General features: G+C 33.0%; 1 protein-coding gene across 1 annotated transcript; it reads right to left on the reverse strand.

Annotated features, from left to right (window-relative positions):
- Nucleotides 1–1,135: 1,135 nt before the first annotated feature.
- On the reverse strand, nt 1,136–15,441 carry LOC104905433 (uncharacterized). Its single transcript, XM_010693980.4, has 6 exons — nt 14,838–15,441; nt 12,688–13,009; nt 10,751–10,999; nt 6,441–7,033; nt 2,819–3,140; nt 1,136–1,693 (listed from the first exon to the last, which is right to left on the reverse strand). Exons 1-6 carry the CDS (start codon nt 15,356–15,358, stop codon nt 1,445–1,447), a joined length of 2,256 nt encoding a protein of 751 aa, XP_010692282.2. The 5' UTR covers nt 15,359–15,441; the 3' UTR covers nt 1,136–1,444.
- Between the last annotated feature and the right edge of the window lie 3,762 nt (nt 15,442–19,203).

Genomic DNA, 19,203 nt, shown 5'->3' on the forward strand with positions numbered 1-19,203 from the left:
CCGTGACTTTTTTGTCACGTTGGCTCTGATACCATGTCAATAGACCAACTCAACCAAAAGTTTAAGTTGATAGTTGAGGTCCCAAGAATAGATTTATACTCTATCATTGTGTTTTTTATTTGAGTTAGATAGTTGGCTTGTGTAGTAGTAACTTATTCCACTTTCTAAATTGTTGACTATTGATATTGATCATGATTTGATCATGGGTATGGGAGTTGGAACCTAGTATCTACAGTAGTTTTCAAGGTCATTGTTTCTTGCTATCTCTAATTGTATTAAAGTAAAAATTATAAAAATATATATCTGAAAAGTGTATATCGTGACGAATCAAACAAGATCCCATATAACTATATTTTCCTTATGTATAAATAACGATTAATGATCAAAGTGTATTGGATAAATAGTATCCAAAGTCAATATGTTACATCTAAAAAAACGGAGGAGTATAATCAAAGTTAAACTTTAAATAGTGAAAAAGTCAATATGATACATCTATTGAGAAACAAATGAAGTATTAAATATAAATTTGGATACATATAGGAAGAAAAATAACCTATTAAAAAAAAGAAGAAAAAGAGAATTGATGTTCTAAAGAGAAAAGAGTGAATATTTGAAAAAGGAAGGGAAACTAGCTGAGTTTCTCATTAAACCATCACAACATATATATAGAAGAGTTGAAGAAATCCGATGAGAAAAAGAAAACCTAATTAAACATGGAGAATAAATCTTAACTAAAATCGATCTTTAACAAAGAGTCCTATATTATCCCCAACAAACAGCTATTACATAAAAAGCCAAAAGCATACTTGCGACGTTGCATCAGGCATAATGCAGCAATCTTTTAACCATTTCTTTACCGTCAGCTAGGTTTACTTTAGGCCTAATGCATTTTATGGTATTGGTATAGACAGAGTATTATTCTTCATCATAGGAGTATCAACTCTTAAGCCAGCATATCCAGCATTAGACTTATTGAGCTTCTAAGGTGTCTCATTGATTTATTCAGCGTGTGTTTACTCGCTAGCAATACGAACTCGACTAAGGCCTTGTTTGGTTGACAAAATAAATCATGGGAAGTGCAAATTACTAGGAAGTAGAAGTATATGAAGTTGTTTGGTTGGCAAAATCATGGGAATTTGTACTTCCTAGGAAGCTAAGTTCTACTTCTCATTATCAACCAAACACAATTTTACACTTCCTAGGAATTTCAAATACATGGAAAAAATAACTTCATAGGAAGTATAACTTCCTATATACAACCAAACAAGGCCTAAGTGAAAGTTGGACTCCTATTAACTCCACTTGATCAACACTCAACTTGAACTATTTTGATTTGAGTACAGTACAATGAACCTACTTTAAACTCAACTAGCTTGATTAGCATTGTACCCTTATAAATAATTAAGTTTACAAGTATGACAATATTAAACCCAAGATCACAAATTTACAATCGAAAGTAGTTCGTCATGGAGTTGCCGTCTAATTCCTTTGAGAAGAAACTCTTAACCATGTCTGAGAATTTCAGTTGCTGGTATAATGCTGGCCTTTCAGATGATACCAACTCAGGCAAAGGTCCATACACATTCTCATACATGCCCGGGCTGAAAAACACCGCGATTGATACTCGTGGTGTACGAAAACGATTAGCAAATACACGGTGTTCTCCACTCTTGTATTCGTCATTAGTTATAACCTGAATTTCATGAAATAAATTTGATAAGGATGAAAACGTACTCAACTAATAATTTGATGACAACATTTTCTATGTTATTACTTGGAATCTTGTACTCGTATCAAAAAGTGGTACTTTACTAAAGCTATGTTCAGTTCACCTTATTTTTGCTTATTTCAATCTAATCAGATCAGATCAGAAAAAATAAGTTCAGATCAGATCAGTTCAGATTATGCTTATATTTAAAAATCATTATATCTTTTATTACATATTAGTAAAAATTATAATAATTGAATATTAATAAAGTACTCATTGAGACGAATCAAACAAGACCCCACATGACTATATTTTTTCTTATATATTGAGAAAAATCTAAAAGATAAGATCTTGTAATCAGAAAAAATAAGTTCAGATCAGATCAGATAAGTTCAGATCAGAAAATTTCAGGTGAACTAAACATAGCCTAAGTGTCATATTCAGCTAATATATTAAAATTTTCTTTTTTTTAATCAAAGTTCCCAATTTAATTTCTATAACTATGTAATAAAAAGTCTTGAGTAATATTCTCTCGGTTTCATTTTAATTTACTCACTTCACTTTGGAGGGAACCAAGGATGAAGTACAAAAGTATGAGAGAAAAACTGAAAAGGTGGAGAGAGAAACTGAAAAGTGTGAGAGAGAAACAAAAGAATGGGTTAAAATATTAAAAAGTGAATGACATGGGTGGAAAAGTAGGAGAAAGTAAATGTGATATGTTACCAAAAATAGAAAAAGAAACAGTGTGTAAATTAAAAAGAAACGGACTAAAAAGTAAAAGTGTGTAGATTAAAAAGAAACATAGGGAGTATATACTAAAGTGATATACTGATATATGTGATAATGTGAATGTCGATTTCTTATCTAATTTAAAGTTACCATTAGCAATCTATTCTCTGAATCTTCATTTTTGATTAGTAAACTATGTCTCTACTTTTTTTTTAAGAAGACAAATGCTTAATGTAAAACATAGTTATTCACCCCCAAACAAAGTGGAGAAATTGGTATGAGGAGCACACCAAGTGGATTTACCAAAATGTATCTTCCTCACGTGTTCGGTGGAGACTATTCTCCAAATAACTGGACTCATTTTAGAAAGGCCAATAGTACCTGTAATAAGTCTCCAATGTTAACAACAAGCGCGCCATGAAGTGGTTTCAGATCAATCCAATGACCATCATACTTTACTTGCAAGCCACCCACTTGATCCTGCAGCAACACTGTTAGAATGCCAGGATCTGTATGTGTAGCAATACCCACTGTCTTATCAGGTTCTGGACAGTATGGATAATATTGGCCGACCATGGCTCTTCTTCCTAAATAAGAAGTTCCTGTCAACTTATCAGAACTTAAGCCTAACCCTTCAGACAACAATCCCATGAGTTTTTCTCCGAGCTGTTTCACTTCCTTATCCCACTCTATCACCTCAGTTCTGCAGAAACCGAGCATTATTGTTGATCGAAGTTTTTCTTTTCACACACACAATATATATATTATAGAAGTGAGTTCATATGAGAATGCAAACTTATATGAGAAATGAGAATGCTATAACTCTTATGAATAAGTGATGTAACTCTAATGAAAAAGTAATGTAACTCCAAAAAAAAGAATATTAGAAAAAAAAATTCAATTTTTTTTTTTGTGATCTTACCCATATATATATATATATATTATATATATATATATATATATATATATATATATATATATATATATATATATATAAGTGAGTTCATATAAAAATGCATACTTACATGAGAAATGAAAATGAATTTTACTCGCTAGAACTTTTATGAATAAGTAATGTAACTCAAAAAAAGAATATTAGAAAAAAAAAATTAATTATTTTTCTACTTTTTTGGGCTCAAATTTTTTTAGGAGTGTATAACTCTAATGAACAAGTGTTGTAACTCTAATCCAATCACGTGGTTGAGATTCATTCTTATTTTCATGTAAGGAGCATTCTCATGTGATCTTGCCAGATATGATGATGAACATCTATTAGTGCTCAAGCCAGTTACACAAAGTTTTAGAGTAGCGTGTATAATTTATACAGTAGTCATATTGGATGTTTTCAGAATTCAGATAGAAACTTTTCTATACCATTAGTCCTTATATAGAGATTACTAGTAATATAAATGTGTACATAGAAGTATAGGTTTATAGTGTGTGAGTATCTGAGTCGGGCTCTATGCAAGTGCGGTCAAAAGGTTGTTCATTTAGAAATCCGAGTTGGCTCAAATGGTGAGTTTTTCGATCTTCTCTAGCAAAGTTTAGGATTCGATTTCTACCCCTAGTCATTTGTTTGGGATTTAAGGGGAGAGGAGGGTTGGGAGGGGTGTGGCCTTTGGTTGGGTGTCATATATATGAGGACAACGCAGATGATTTCTTCTTACTATTATCTTGTGATCTACTAATTAGCATTTTCAAAATAAAATAAAATATATCCTGTAGTTTTATTAGTTGCAACATTTATATGGTTGGTCAAAATTCATAAACTTTCTAATACCTAACTATAGATATTAATGATCAAAATTTTATATTAGAAACTAGAGAGCGCACAAATCCTAAAAACACATAGTCCCCCCCAAAAAAAATCATTTCTCCAATCGGAGAGCGCAATTAGATACTTACCTAAACCAATAGGTCCTTGAACAGATCTCATATTAGCCCGAGGACGTGTAAAAGCAATTGTTACAGCCGATAAAAATGGAAGGGAGTATGCCACTAAAGATAAATGTATAGCCCAATAGAGGATGTAAGGGAGATGGTTATGAGCCGAGTTGGTTAGGCTCAGTTTAAATATAGATTGATCTTGGCTCTCAAACAATAGACTTTGCAGTGCAAACACATTAATAAGCTAGGCTCATGAGAACCAATCCACTTTATTTAACCTTGGCTCTCCAGAGTCGGGTAAACTACGTTTAAGTAGGCCCGTTTAGTAATGGTCCAAGTCCCAATGGCCTAATAAATTGACCATCTTTACTTGAGAAGATGCAACTATGTAAGGACTCTTCAAATTATGATGTTCTGACTTCTAAGCTTGTCAACTTAGAAATTTAAACAATATTTCAAATAATTTAATAGATAACATGATAAATGATACTCCCTCCGTCTCAAAATATAGTTTTCATTTCATTTTGCACAGTCTCCAAGACGTACAACTATAAAGTTGGAGGTGTAGAATATAAGAAGGCCAATAGTTTGTAATATTATTGTTAAGGGTATATGTTTATGGTGCTCTTGATACCTAAGTCATATTTTGTGGCATTAGTGCCAATTTTTTCATCTATAGACTATATAAATCATGTTGGGCTGTTGATACTAATAACGAGAATCAAATTCAAAAAAAAAATCTTTTTAGAAGATGGTAGGTAAATAATGGGGTTGCTTGAAGATGGGGGAATCTTGCTGAAGAAACAAGATCTTTAAAAGAACCAGATCTGTTACAAGTGAGTGTTTTACATGAGAATAATCTCCCATCGAAAAATAAAACGAACTCACATGTGACAATTTCGCATCGAAGAAAAACAAAGTAGATGACCATTGACCAATATATAAGATTAGTAAGCTACTCCGTCAATTAAAAATTAGTTTTAAGACAATCTTATTAAATTTATATGTAATCAAACTATCTTCGAGCAAAGAAAAACTATTCATTTACAAATTGGGAAATTAGTCCACTACTTTGATTAGCTACTTGGCCATAGGCTGATAGATTATAATGTTTAATGGAATCCAATTCTATTTACAACACAAAATATATTTGAATCGATTTTGACCTAAGTAATAATTATTCATTTTTATATTAATATTATGACTTTTGTAACTTATATTCTCATTTCGTGTCAATATGGTTGTCACATATTCTTTCTGTTCCTAAATAGAGTGGCCATTTTTTCATTTATGTTTATCTCAGATAGATTTTTCATTTTCTTAATAAGTATGGGTCCACCAATTAAAATATTATTTTGCTTTTATTTTTTATAATATCACTCACTTTCCCATACGGCCCACATTCTCTCTCCTTCATAAACAATTCATAAAAAAGTGTACCAACGCCTATATTTAATTATGATTTAATATAACTAAGGTCATAAACATAATTTGTTATTAATACTTGTGCTCAAAAGAAATGGACACTCTATTTAAGGAAGAAGATAGTATCTTTTTGGTACAAAAAGTTTTAGAAATTAGAAAATTTATCTTTTAAAAAATTGTTTATATACATCAACTGAATTTTGCTAGTAGATAGAGAATAAAAGTCTTTTGTCTTATTTATTTGTCCATCATGAGTGCCACTACTTCTTATTGATTCATATCAATTAAGATCATTTTATTCTACTTTTTCCGTTTCAATTTAGTTGTGACACTCTCTATATATTTTAGGAAGTTTCAAATTAGATATTACACTTTCATTTTGGGTAATAACTTCTCTTTATCTTTCTCCTATCACATGAAATCCTTCTGTTTTCTTTTTCTATCCCTCTCCTCCAAAAATTGTCTAGGAGTCCGTGATTTTAAAAACGTCACAATTAAATTGAAAGGAGGAAGTATTTTATTTTGAAAAAAGAAAGATTAAATTTAATAATGTTGACGAATAATATTAAGTGACACATATATCGATAAAAAAAAAAAAAAGTGGGACAGAAGATTTAAACACGAGAGTAGATGTAACATTCTCCTGCAAGTGTACATGATTGGAAAATAGATGAAGACATTCACAACTAACCTACAAACATCGGGGATTTCATTGGCATCAACTGGAATAGGAGCTAAACGAATTGCAAGTGTATCACTCCAGCTCGCAGCTTTAGAACGAAACAAATCATAGTTGGAATAAAACCCAACTCCACTCCCAGCAGTTACTGTATCTCGGCAATACATCCGCATCTTTTCCTGTGGCTGCAGCTCATGAAAGGCCTTAACAGCATCAAGCATGCGGTCCATCAGAGAGACTGAAACACCATGATTGATCACCTGAAAGAATCCGAGCTTAGTCGATGCGTCTCTCAGCTGCTTTACTAGCTCCTCGTGCTTGCCTGAGAGGTCGATCACGGGTATGATCAGGTCATGGTTTACCTCGGATTGTTGAGGTTCATGATGATCAAAGAGAGTCTGAGGTGGGTGGTGGAAAAGACGTGGGATATGTGTTATGCCTGAGTCAATTAGTCCTTTTACTCCTAGTTTGGTGCTCTCAAATTGTTCAAGCTCTTCAACACGGTTGTATTGATTATCTACTTGTTGTAGCTCTGTGCTATTCTTGTTGCTTGTCATGGTGAACATGATGTTGAATACTACTACTATATGTGGGTGGTTTTGGGTAGTTTATGGTTTTGTTGAGAAGAGAGTGTTGTTGAAGTTTTTATCTTTACTCAATTATTATTCACATTCTTGATTCTTGAATTGGTAAGCCACAACCGAATTTGGATAATTCGCACATGGTCTAAAAGAGCTATTTCAATTGGACAAAATTCAATTCAATGATAAGATCATAAGACTAATATTTGAAAGTGATTTATGATAGCTACTTCATAGATGCCTACTACTTTAGTTGGAAAAGTCATATCGAGCGATATTTGAATTTATGAGATTTAATATTGTTTAGATTATTGCTCTTTGTCATTCTCTATACACCAAAAATCCATGACTGGTGTACTTTTAAAAGTAACTTTAGCTATTTTTTTTTAATACATAGGCCATATTCTTTCCAAATTACAACTTATTAATTACTCCTTATTAAATCTTATCAAATCTTATTTTGTAAGTGTTAAAAACTGAACTTATCTTATCTTAACTTATTAGACTTTATATGAACTTATTTTTTCTTATAAAGATTGAAAATAAATTGAACGTACATAATAGGATTATAATTCGTCTGCTTATTTAAGTAATCAACAAGAGCAATTAAATATAGCACATTTGTTTCTAATACATACTTCTAACATTAACTTACTTGGTCCAAATATGTAAATCGATCTTAATCATATTTTCTAATATAATTTTTTATGGATTTTGATCAAATATCCCAAACAATTTTCTTTTTCACCAAATATTAGGGGTGTAAGTTCAGTTTTCAGTTTGGTTTTGCGGCAAAATCGAACCAAACAGAAATAAATTTGATTTTCACATTTCAAGTCCAAATACAAACCAAACCAAACCAAACCAAACCGAAATCACTAGACAAAAGTGAACCCAAAAACTAAAATTCTTTTATGATGCAATTTTTTTTTTCCCCAAATCTTACGAATAATACGAAAATTATCAAGTTTCAAATTATCAAACATAGAAGAATTACTTCAAATTACAACTAAAGATTCAAATTGAAATACTAGAACTAATGATAATTAATAAATATTAGCCAAATTAATGAAAAAAGTAAGAAAAATACAAGATGGGGCAAAGTTCGGTTTGGTTTGGTGTTTCTCGATTTTTCAAAATAAAAACCGAACCGAATCGAAAAACAAAAAAAATGAAAATGTTTTAATCCAAACCAAACCGAACTTTGAAAATAAACAAACCAATTTATTAATTCGGTTTGGTTTAATTTGGTTCAGTTTTCGATCTTTAACCAAATAACTTACACCGCCTACCAAAAACCCTTCAAACTTTTCAAATTCATCATATACATACGACTTTCTTTAAAATTTGTCATATGACCTTAATGAATAACGATTATTGAATTTTTATTGGTCAATAATTTGTAATTCCATTACCAGCCCCTAATTAATTTATACTTAAGTCATTTACCCTAATAACAAATAAAACATCACCTATGACCAAAAAAGAGAAAAGAGAGTTACAGAGGAAGAGAGAGTAAAATAACCATAGAAGGTATCTCAATGGTTGTCAACCAAGGTAAATGGATCATATTGAGGTTAATTAAGGTTTAGTAACAAAATCAAAGACTAGTGATTTTTTTATATTACGGTTGTTAATCATTAAGGATATGCGGTGAATTTTGAAGGATAGGAGATCAAATATATGGTGAGAAAAAGAAGTTTTCAATAATACTTGGTTAGAAATTCATTCTTTTTTTTTTTTTATTATATTACGAATCACATGACTTCATATATATTAATGGTGAGATAAGCGTCAAAGAGACCATCATCGTCAAAGATGTTGCCTACAATTATTAATAGAGGAAGATAGTATTAATCATAGCAATTATTGAAATACTCTTTGATCATAGACTTAACTATAATATTCAATTGAATATTAAAAATATATAATTTATATATCGCAATTACAAGCTTAAAAATTAGAGTATAATGACAAATACTTTCTCCGTTCTTTTTTAACTGCAACGATGGATTTGGGCATGGTTTTTAATGAAATGAAAAAATGGAAAGTTGAGCACAGAGGTGCCCTTTTAATTAACTAGAGGAGGAAATTGTAGATCCTTAATAAAGTACTTCATCTGTTTCCTAAAGATCTTCCCTCTTTCCGTTTAAGAGCAACTCAATAGTGAACATTAGGGACTTGCTAGCAAATAAATAAAAAGTTAAGCAATTAGCCCAACCATTGGAGTGAGTAGCTGAAATTTCATTTGCTAGCCAATGTAGCTTAATTAAGCCAATTTGCTTGAGCTAAAGTTGTGGGCCCATGTGGGAATTATGGTGAACAATTTCTATATTCTTCTCTAAAAAAAATACCTTACGTCAAGTGGGACCTACTCAAACAATAAGTATATTGGCTAACCATTGTGGAAGTTTTAGCTTAAAGTTGAGTTAGCTAAAAAGATGTGGCTCATTTCAAAAAAAAAAAAAAAAGGATCTATGTGGCACTCTAAGCCAATTTTCATTTTGCTCTACCATTGGAGTTGCTCTAAGTGCGTTTCCAAAAGATATTCTCTCTTTTACTTTATTCCTTATTTGGAATTTTTTCCCCTTTTATCCTCTCATATCCCTATCATATGGTCCACCATTACATTATTAATTCAATTGACTCCATTTCATTCTCCTACTTTAATCCCTTTTTATTTGTTTATTTATCTTAACCCTTTTCTTTCTCATACTTTACCCACCCCATACCCCACACAAATGGATCCTCCTTGATATATGTAGGAACAGTAACAAGGAAGATCTTTAGAAAATGGGGGGAGTACTAATAGGACTAGTATTATTTTATTTGGTTGAGAGAAAATGTGAACCAATGGTTAGAGATAGTAGATATTAGAAGTAGTATTTTTTTTTTTTGAAATGAGGAGAGTGTGAGCCACTAATTGTAAAGCAGAAAAATTGAAATAATAGTGGATCATATGTAAAAATAGAAGTGTAATTTTTTTTTGAAACAGATAAAAAGAAAGTTATAAAGTGTATTATGAGAAGGAGAGAGTACATCATTAGAGATTGATACACGTACATATTATTGAGTTCATGTAATGAGGAGGAAGACAAATCCCTTGTTTTTCTCAAATTATATTTGTTTATTCCAACTTATTACACCTTATTTAAACTTATTCGAACTTATTTTAATCTATTTTTTTATAAGGATCAAAAATAAGTTGGATTATAATATGTCCAAAAAGAGGTAGAGAGAAACAAATGAAAGGGACTCATATAAGTTAGAAATAGAGAATACACTGTTAATTACGTTAATACGTAAATGGGATAATGATGTGATTAATATGAAAAATTTCAAATTAGAAAATGACGCACTTATAATGAAACGAGGAAGTAGATATATACATCGCCAATAGACCATAAAATATTCATTTTTCATGTGGAGAGTTATCCAGAGGAAGTTTCCAAATTATACCATCTGTCAATTTAATTTTCATGTGGTCCACTTTTGGTGAAATAATTGAAAGCTAAAATATGAGGAATATTCTCCATTATGTCACCATTTAAAGCGATTATGCCTCAACTTTATTCTTACAATATAAAGTCTCACTTTTATGCAAAGTCACATACATGAACATTACATGATAAATAGTACATCCAATATACTTATTATATAATAGAAGTACATAACATTAATTATAGAAAATTAGTTAATTATCTTATATTGAACTCAACATGATATAATTAGATGTAATTAATTAAGACGAAAGTGATTAGCCATGCTCTTGCCCCGGAGCTCGGTGTTAAGAAATCTGGTGACCAAGTCTGAAAACTTAATTTGGTGATATAACGCTGGGTTATGTGATGAAACTAACTCAGTCAAGGGTCCATATAAATCTTCTTCTGTGCCTGGGCTAAAAAAAACAGCAATTGACACTCGTGGTTGCTGATGGGGATTTGCGCAAACTCGATGTTCTCCACTCTTGTATGCATCATTGGATAACATCTAAATGAATCATTAGGGAAAAAAATTACAATTGATATAGGCAATGCAAAGATATGTTAAAATTGATTAGCGCGATAAGAATAATTTTAGTAACTCATAATCCTTGATATGAATCTTTGAAAATGGGCTGGACCACGCCTTAAAATATTACCCGTCGGTCGGGTCGGGCCAAAATTCGGATCTAAATTTTGTGTCATAAAACCGTTATTTCGAGTCAAAATGAGCGGGATTTTCGGGCCAAAATCGGACCCAAAAAATAGACTAAACAATCATTTTTGGCTTGCCCAAATCCCGACTCAAAGCAAAAAAAAAACAGGTCGGACCCGACTGCTGGCCAAAAAATCTGCCCAAACCAGCCCAAAAACAGGTCGGGCTAGAGTTGATCAGCTCTAATACAAACGTTATAATGTAAAATGTTATTAGACTTTTCTATCTATATTTCTCAAAACTATCTATTAGTAAGCGTGAAATTAGTCAAAGTAGAGATGGTCAACAGTGCGAGCCAATCCATCCCATCCAGCTGCCCACCTCGTAGGTAGATCAGATTTCTTGAGCCCAACCCGCTACTAAAACCGCCTAGTACGGACCATGAAACTAGTCCAACTCGGCCCATGAACCGGACCTCCACAGTTCAAGTAAATACTGAACCAAATTGTGTACTCCCTCCGTTTTATTTTAATTTACTCACTTGACTTTGGGGGAGAACCAAGGATGAAGTACAAAAGTATGAGAGAGAAGGTAAAAAGGTGGAGAGAGAAACTAAAAAGGTGTAAAGAGAAATTAAAAAGTGTGAGAGAGAAACAAAAGAGTGGGTTAAAATATTAAAAAGTGTGACATGGGTGGGAAAAAGATGAGAAAGTAGATGTGATATTTTACCAAAAATAGAAAAAACAACAGTGTGTAATTTAAAAAAACGGATTAAAAAGAAAAGTGTGTAGATTAATAAGAAACGGAGGGAGTATATTTTAATCAAATTGTATATATATTTTTAATCAAATTGCATATATCATAATTCAATCAAATTAAAAACAATGAAACTATTCATTAATATTAATAATTGTATATATTTTAATTTATTAAAAGATTTTATGTAACCATAATGAATGATTTCAATGATTAAATAATTTTGAAAGAAATTCTCATGTCGGCCCGCTTGACTGGTACAATTCACCACGAACCGCTAGAACCGCTTCCCGAACCGTGGAAATCGATAACAGACTGGTATGGGCGAAGATTTTTCTAGCCTGCGGACCAAGCTGCCCAACCGTGAATTTCAAGGTCCGGTGACTCCGGTCCTGGACCATGAAATCTCAGCTCAGCCCGCGATGACTCACGATCCGGCCTGTCCAGCTCGCACCAATGGCCATCACTAAGTCAAAGTGTTATAAATTATAAAGAGCTTAGAGAAAACTTGATTTGACCATTTGACCATTTGGCTCAAACTTGCCTTTCTATTAATAGTGTACTCCTGTAAGTTTGTAACCTTTCCATTGTGTAGGTTCTTGATACTTAGACTTAGAAATATATATTACAAAAATTTATCAGAAGTTGGAAGATTATATATAAGAAAAAAGTAATGTGGAATTGTCATTAGAAACTCTAGAAAAGATAATGTAAGTAGGAGTAACAAAAATATAAGAAGCAAGGGAGTGATGGTTAAATATTAAATAGTCGAACGTTGTATATACCTGAAACAGATCGCCGATGTTAATAACAAGAGCACCATGAACTGGTTTGAGATCAATCCACTTGTTGTCATATTTAATTTGTAAACCACCCACTTGATCTTGCAACAACACTGTAAGAATTCCAGGATCTGTATGTGCAGAAATTCCTACTGTTTTGTTTGGCTCTGGACAATAAGGATAATAGTGGCCTGCAAAGCCTACCCTTCCCAAATAAGACTTGCCCTTCAATCTATCATCGCTTAGACCCAAACCTTCCGACAAGAGTCCCATCACTCTCTCTACTAGCTGCTTCACTTCCTTATCCCACTCTACCACTTCATCTCTATCATCAGAAAACACAATTACTTATTAATAATTACTCAATGTTTTGTTATTTCCTGTTCAAAGATCATAGTATTAACCTCTTAGTTAATGTTTTTATTGTGTAATGGTATCAAGGAACGTGCATATATATAGGGTAAGATCACAAGAGAATACTCCTTAGTCCTTACATAAAAAAATGAAAATGAATTTGAACCATACGATTGGATTAGAATTACAATACTTGTTCATTAGAGTTATACCCCCTAAAAAATTTTGAGCCCAAAAAAAACAATTTTTTTTTTCTAATATTCCTTTTTTTTTTTTTTGGAGATACATCACTTTTTCATTAAAGTTACATCACTTATTTATAAGAGTGATAGTGCGCAAAATTCATTCTCATTTTTCATTTAAGTATGCATTCTCATCAGAATCATCAATTTAAGTTTGGCCCAATGAAAAAGATAAAATTTTCAACCTAGAGGTTGAGGGTTCAATTCTCACTAGATGCACTTTAGGAGAAGAACCTCCTTACCCTTATCACACCCTTATTGAAAATTTTTTATTTCCTAATTCTCCTCCATTTCATCATTAATTTTATTTTTTAGAAATTTGAAGACATATATTTTGAGAGGTATATTGTATTTTACAATTTAACATATCTATTTTTTTTTTGAAAAAATTATAAATGGTTCCATTGGTCAGATCTGCGTCTGACATCAATGGACCCCAACCGAAACCCGATCCAACAATATTTAGACCTAGACCTTACCCATATCTACGGGTTTTCCTGGGTGGTTAACCGTCCTGAAACAATATTTTAGTTCGGCAATCGAAAGTTTCTGTTCACTCTTTTTGCGAATCGTAACCGTAACCGTTTAGATCGGTTACTGCCTAAACAGTTAACCGTTTTTCGGTACGGTTTTTCGTTTAACCATTAACCGTTATTTAAGTTATACTTTACTTAATGTACATATATATTTTCAATTTTTTTTTGCATATATTTTAATATATATACTCTAATATAAAATGCATTATAAAGTGGATAATAAATCAATTGGAAAACATAACCAATACCAAGAATTCACTTCATTTCTTAATTATAGTGTTTATATTAGTACTAGAGTTTTTAAATAATTACATACTTCCTCTTATTGTTGTAACTTAGCAACAAATATTAGAATTAATGTAATTGTTTGAAAATGTTTCACAACAATTAAATAGAGAAAAAAAATATTTCGATATTTCGGTTAATCGTTCACTCAAAAATCATAATCGTAACCGTACCATTTAACCGCTAATTTTATCGGTTCAGTAACCGTACCGTTAAAACTTTTTTTTTTGTAGGAACGGTAACCACCCATTTAGACCGGTATTTCGGTATTTTGGTACGACATTTCAGTTTTGATTTTTTATAAACACTCTACCATATCCATTAAGTCTGAAAAACTTGGACACACTCTTAAAAATGGGACGATCCAACAAGATTTGGGCCGATCTTGGACCCACTGCCATCCCTAAACTCAACATGATCAGATACATAAAATCAAGATTACGAACACCCCGTATAATTAATACTTCATATCTATAAAGTTGATGATAAGAGAAAGTACAATCTGAAAATACATTTGACAACAACGTTTTTCTACAAGTATGATCGGAACCATTGTCATTTAGTAACATAAAAGCAATAATCCAACTCTAAAACTCAGCTATAACACTATAACTTACTTTGCTTTGGAAAATATATAATTGATTAATATTACTATTGCTAAGAAATGAACATAATGAACTATGTTGGAACATAATTAAACTAACGTTAATTTGAGCATGAAAACATAAAAAAATACCTGCAAATTTCAGGAATATCATCAGGATGAACAGGTATAGGACCCAACCGAGCTTGTAAAGTATCTCGCCAGCTCGCAGCTTTTGAATGAAACAAGTCATAATTTGAGTGAAACCCAACTCCTTTACCGCCATTTATGGATTCCCGTCCATAGTTCCGAATCTTCTCCTCTGCAGGGAGCTCATGAAAGGCCTTGACCGCCTCAATGAGGCGGTCAAGCAACGAAACAGGGATCCCATGGTTGATCACCTGAAAAAACCCGAACTTAGCCGAGGCATCGCGGAGCTGGTCTACCACCTCCGGATGCGTGCTCGATAAGTCGATCACGGGTATAAGGTGATCATAGCCATCAAGGTGGTGAGATTCGAGCTCGAAAAGGGTGTCGAGTGGGTGGTGAAAGATGCTAGGAATTTGAGTTATGCCTGAATCAACTAGGCCTTTAACACCGAGTTTGGTGTTGTCGAAATCTTCCACCTCTTTACGGCGATTATTTTCTAAAGTCATTGGTTGTTTGCTGTTCATTTTCTATTTGTGGAATATGTTCTTGATTAGTTGATTTAGTGGTGGGGTGTAGGGGGTACTTTGGGTTCTATATATAACTTTATGAATTGGTACTTGATTGTCAATATTCATGAATCATGATGTTTGCTTCGTTTAATTAAATAATGTCCTCGAGTTTGATTATGTATTGACGTTGATGTTAATGATAATTAAAATGTAATTAGCACATGGTGCTTGATTGTGGGTAACATAATTCAATAATGATGTTGATATTATGAAATAGAAAAGGTAAGATTGCGTCAAACTTCCATCTTGCTGCATGAGTACGTACCATCTACGGGACAAGATTTATCGCCTCAATGTATAGTTTAATAATATCAACTTTTTATATATTTGATAATAAGGAATTGAAGATATTAAAGTTTGAATGTTTATCTTGGAAACCGTGTAAAAAAGAAACAAGAACTGTATTATGGAATGGAGGGAGTATCAATCATCTAGTGTCGCTTTCGCACTTCCATTGGTTACAAAACATCCCAAATAATAAATAAAAAAATAGAAAGAAAATTGACACACTCCTCTTTGATAGTATTTTTTGAATTCTACACAAGACAAATATAGTCATATGAGATCTTATTAGATACGTCTCGACTCTCGACATTACTTTCAAAATATCAACTTTTCATAATATTTATTTATTTTCATAATACTTATTAAAGTTATGCATTATTTATCCATCCTAGAAAATGTTTGAAGTAATTTAAAACAGTGGAAATAATCGCAGGGAGTATTACTTTTCTATCTTTCGCTTCTTTAACCAAAAATTACTCTTTTTATCACTTCTCTCGCTCTCTTATTTTATGTTCAATAGGTTAAAAAATACCCTCCAAAAAGTTTAAAAGTGACATTGTCAAAAATAATAATAATATAATATAATATAATATAATATAATATAATATAATATAATATAATATAATATAATATAATATAATATAATATAATATAATAATAATAATAAAATAACAACAATAATAATAATAAGAATATAATAATAATAATAATAGTAATAATAATAGTAGTAGTAATAGTAGTAATAATAATAATAATAATAATAATAATAATAATAATAATAATAATAATAATAATAATATAATAATAATAATAATAATAATAATAATAATAATAATAAAATCGATCAATAAGTTGTAGTCTGAACTGATCTGAACTGAATTGAATAAGTTTGAGCTGAAATGATCTGAACTGAATTGAATAAGTTTGAGCTGAAATGATCTGAACTGAATTGATATAATCTGAACTGAATTGACCTCATCTGATCTGAACTGAACTGAACTGAACTGAATTTCCATTTATCCAGTCCAAAAGAACAGAGCCTAAGAATAAGTAATGAAAATCGCCCTACTGAAATTGGATCTAGTCAAATCCAATTCAAGTATTCAACTATAAAAGTAACGTTTCTTGAGAGCAAGGACACCCTCAAAGTGATGCCTTTTATAAAATACAAACTTGTACCACGAATTTGTTGGGTATATAGTGGAGAAAGGTTGCGTGGAAGTCGGTGGCTCGAAGTGGCTCGGAGTGGCTCGAGAGATGCTCGAGAGATGCTCGAGGGATGGGCGAGGTGCCCGCACTTGGAGGCCTGCGACCGCAGGTTGGCGAGAGAGTGACGCAGCTAGGCTGCTGTCCTACTGGTTGCCCGCAGGATCGAAGCCCGCGCCGCAGCGACGAGAGCTGCTGAATAGTTGAAGCGTCCTGCCAGCCCGCGGGATTTCGAGCGCGGCCGCGGGATTTCGGGAGTCAAAGCCGTGTGGTTTATCTACTCGGTTTTACTCGTTTTTTTATTAATAATTAATGTGGGTATAAATATAAACCCTAGTTATCATTATTCATCATCTTTAAACACATAGTTTGAGAGAGAGAAAGCTTTAGAGAGAGCTCTTGAGTGCTTTTGTAATCTCCATCAAACATTCATCGATTCCTAGTGCAGATTCGTGGTTTTTCTCCCAGTTCTTGGGTTTCCACGTAAAAAGTTTCTGGTGTTCTTTCCTTGCTTTCTTATTTGATATTCTATATTTGTTTGCTATTATTTCTAGATTGATAGTCAATAGGACTTACAAGTGGTATCAGAGCCAGGTTTGATTATTGTCTAGATCTAGAATAATTAACAATGGAGGATTCAAAGATTAGAATTGAGAAGTTTGATGGGACAGATTTTGGATATTGGAAGATGCAGATAGAAGACATCTTATATCAGAAAAATCTGTATCAACCTTTGACTGATAAGCCTGCTGACATGGAAGAGGCTAAATGGAAGGTACTGGATAGGCAGGCACTAGCGGTGGTGAGATTGACATTGGCTCGGACTGTGGCGTTCAATGTCAAGGACATCAAAACAACGGCTGAATTGATCAAAGCTTTGTCAGATATGTATGAGAAGCCCTCGGCTATGAATAAGGTATATCTGATGCGCCGTTTATTTGATTTAGAGATGAATAATGGTAGTTCTGCTGCTGAACATATTAATGAATTTAATTCTATAATAAGTCAGTTATCGTCTGTTAATATTGCTTTTGAGGATGAAGTGAAAGCTTTAATTTTGTTGTCCTCTTTACCTACTGCTTGGGAAACTGTTGTTACTGCTGTGAGTAATTCCTCTGGTAAAGAGAAATTGGTGTATGATGTTGTCCGTGATCTTATTTTGAGTGAGAGCATTCGAAGGAAAGAGAGTGGAGAATCATCTGGAGCATACAGTGCAGAGGGTAGAGGGAGGGGAAAACAAAAGGGAAAAGGGAAGAGTTCACAAGGGAGATCAAAATCAAGGGGGCGAAGTAAGTCTAAGGGCAGAACAAATTTTACCTGTTGGAATTGTGGTGAGAAGGGTCATCCAAAGAGGGATTGTCCACATCCCAAGAAGAAGGGTGGAAAATCTGATCATAATGAGAGACAGGAGGATAGTGATAACTCATCGATATTTTCTGCATCGAATGAGATTGAGGATGCTCTGGTTTTGAGTGTTGATAGTTCTATAGAGTCGTGGATCCTAGATTCGGGGGCATCATTTCATTCTTCACCCATGAGGGAGCTGTTTAAGGACTTCAAGGCAAAGAAGTTAGGAAAGGTCCATCTTGCTGATGATAAGACCTTGGATATAATGGGGAAGGGAGATGTGGTTGTCAGGACTACGAATGGAGGAACTTTAAAACTGCATGATGTTAGGTACATTCCAGGCCTAGCAAAGAATCTGATTTCTGTGAGTCAACTGGACTCATGTGGCTACAAACCGTGTTCTGTGAGGGAAAGTGGAAGATTTCCAAAGGTTCCATGATTTTGGCTAGAGGTACTAAGATGGGAACCTTATACACTATTGCAGGGTGTACAGACATGATTGGAGCGGCTACGGTAGATGAGACTAAGTTATGGCATACTAGACTTGGTCACATGGGTGAGAAGGGGATGAAGATTTTAGCTTCGAGTGGCAAGTTGTCAGGGTTGAAATCAGTTGACATGGAATTTTGTGAGAGCTGTGTCTATGGCAAGCAGAAAAAGGTGACTTTCACAAAAGCCAAGAAGGAGTTGAAAACTGAGAAGCTAGAATTGGTGCACACTGACTTGTGGGGTCCCTCGCCAGTCAGATCCCTTGGAGGCTCACGGTATTTTGTTACTTTCATTGATGACTACAGCAGGAAAGTGTGGGTCTACTTCATGAAGAAGAAATCTGAACTTCATGAAACTTTCAAGAAGTGGAAAGCTGAGGTCGAAAATCAGACTGGTAGGAAGATTAAGTGCATTAAGTCTGATAATGGAGGTGAGTATGAGTTGACAGAGTACACAAAACTCTGTGAGGAGAA

This window comes from Beta vulgaris, chromosome 1, assembly GCF_026745355.1.
Source record: "Beta vulgaris subsp. vulgaris cultivar EL10 chromosome 1, EL10.2, whole genome shotgun sequence".
In the NCBI taxonomy this organism is placed as follows: domain Eukaryota; kingdom Viridiplantae; phylum Streptophyta; class Magnoliopsida; order Caryophyllales; family Amaranthaceae; genus Beta; species Beta vulgaris.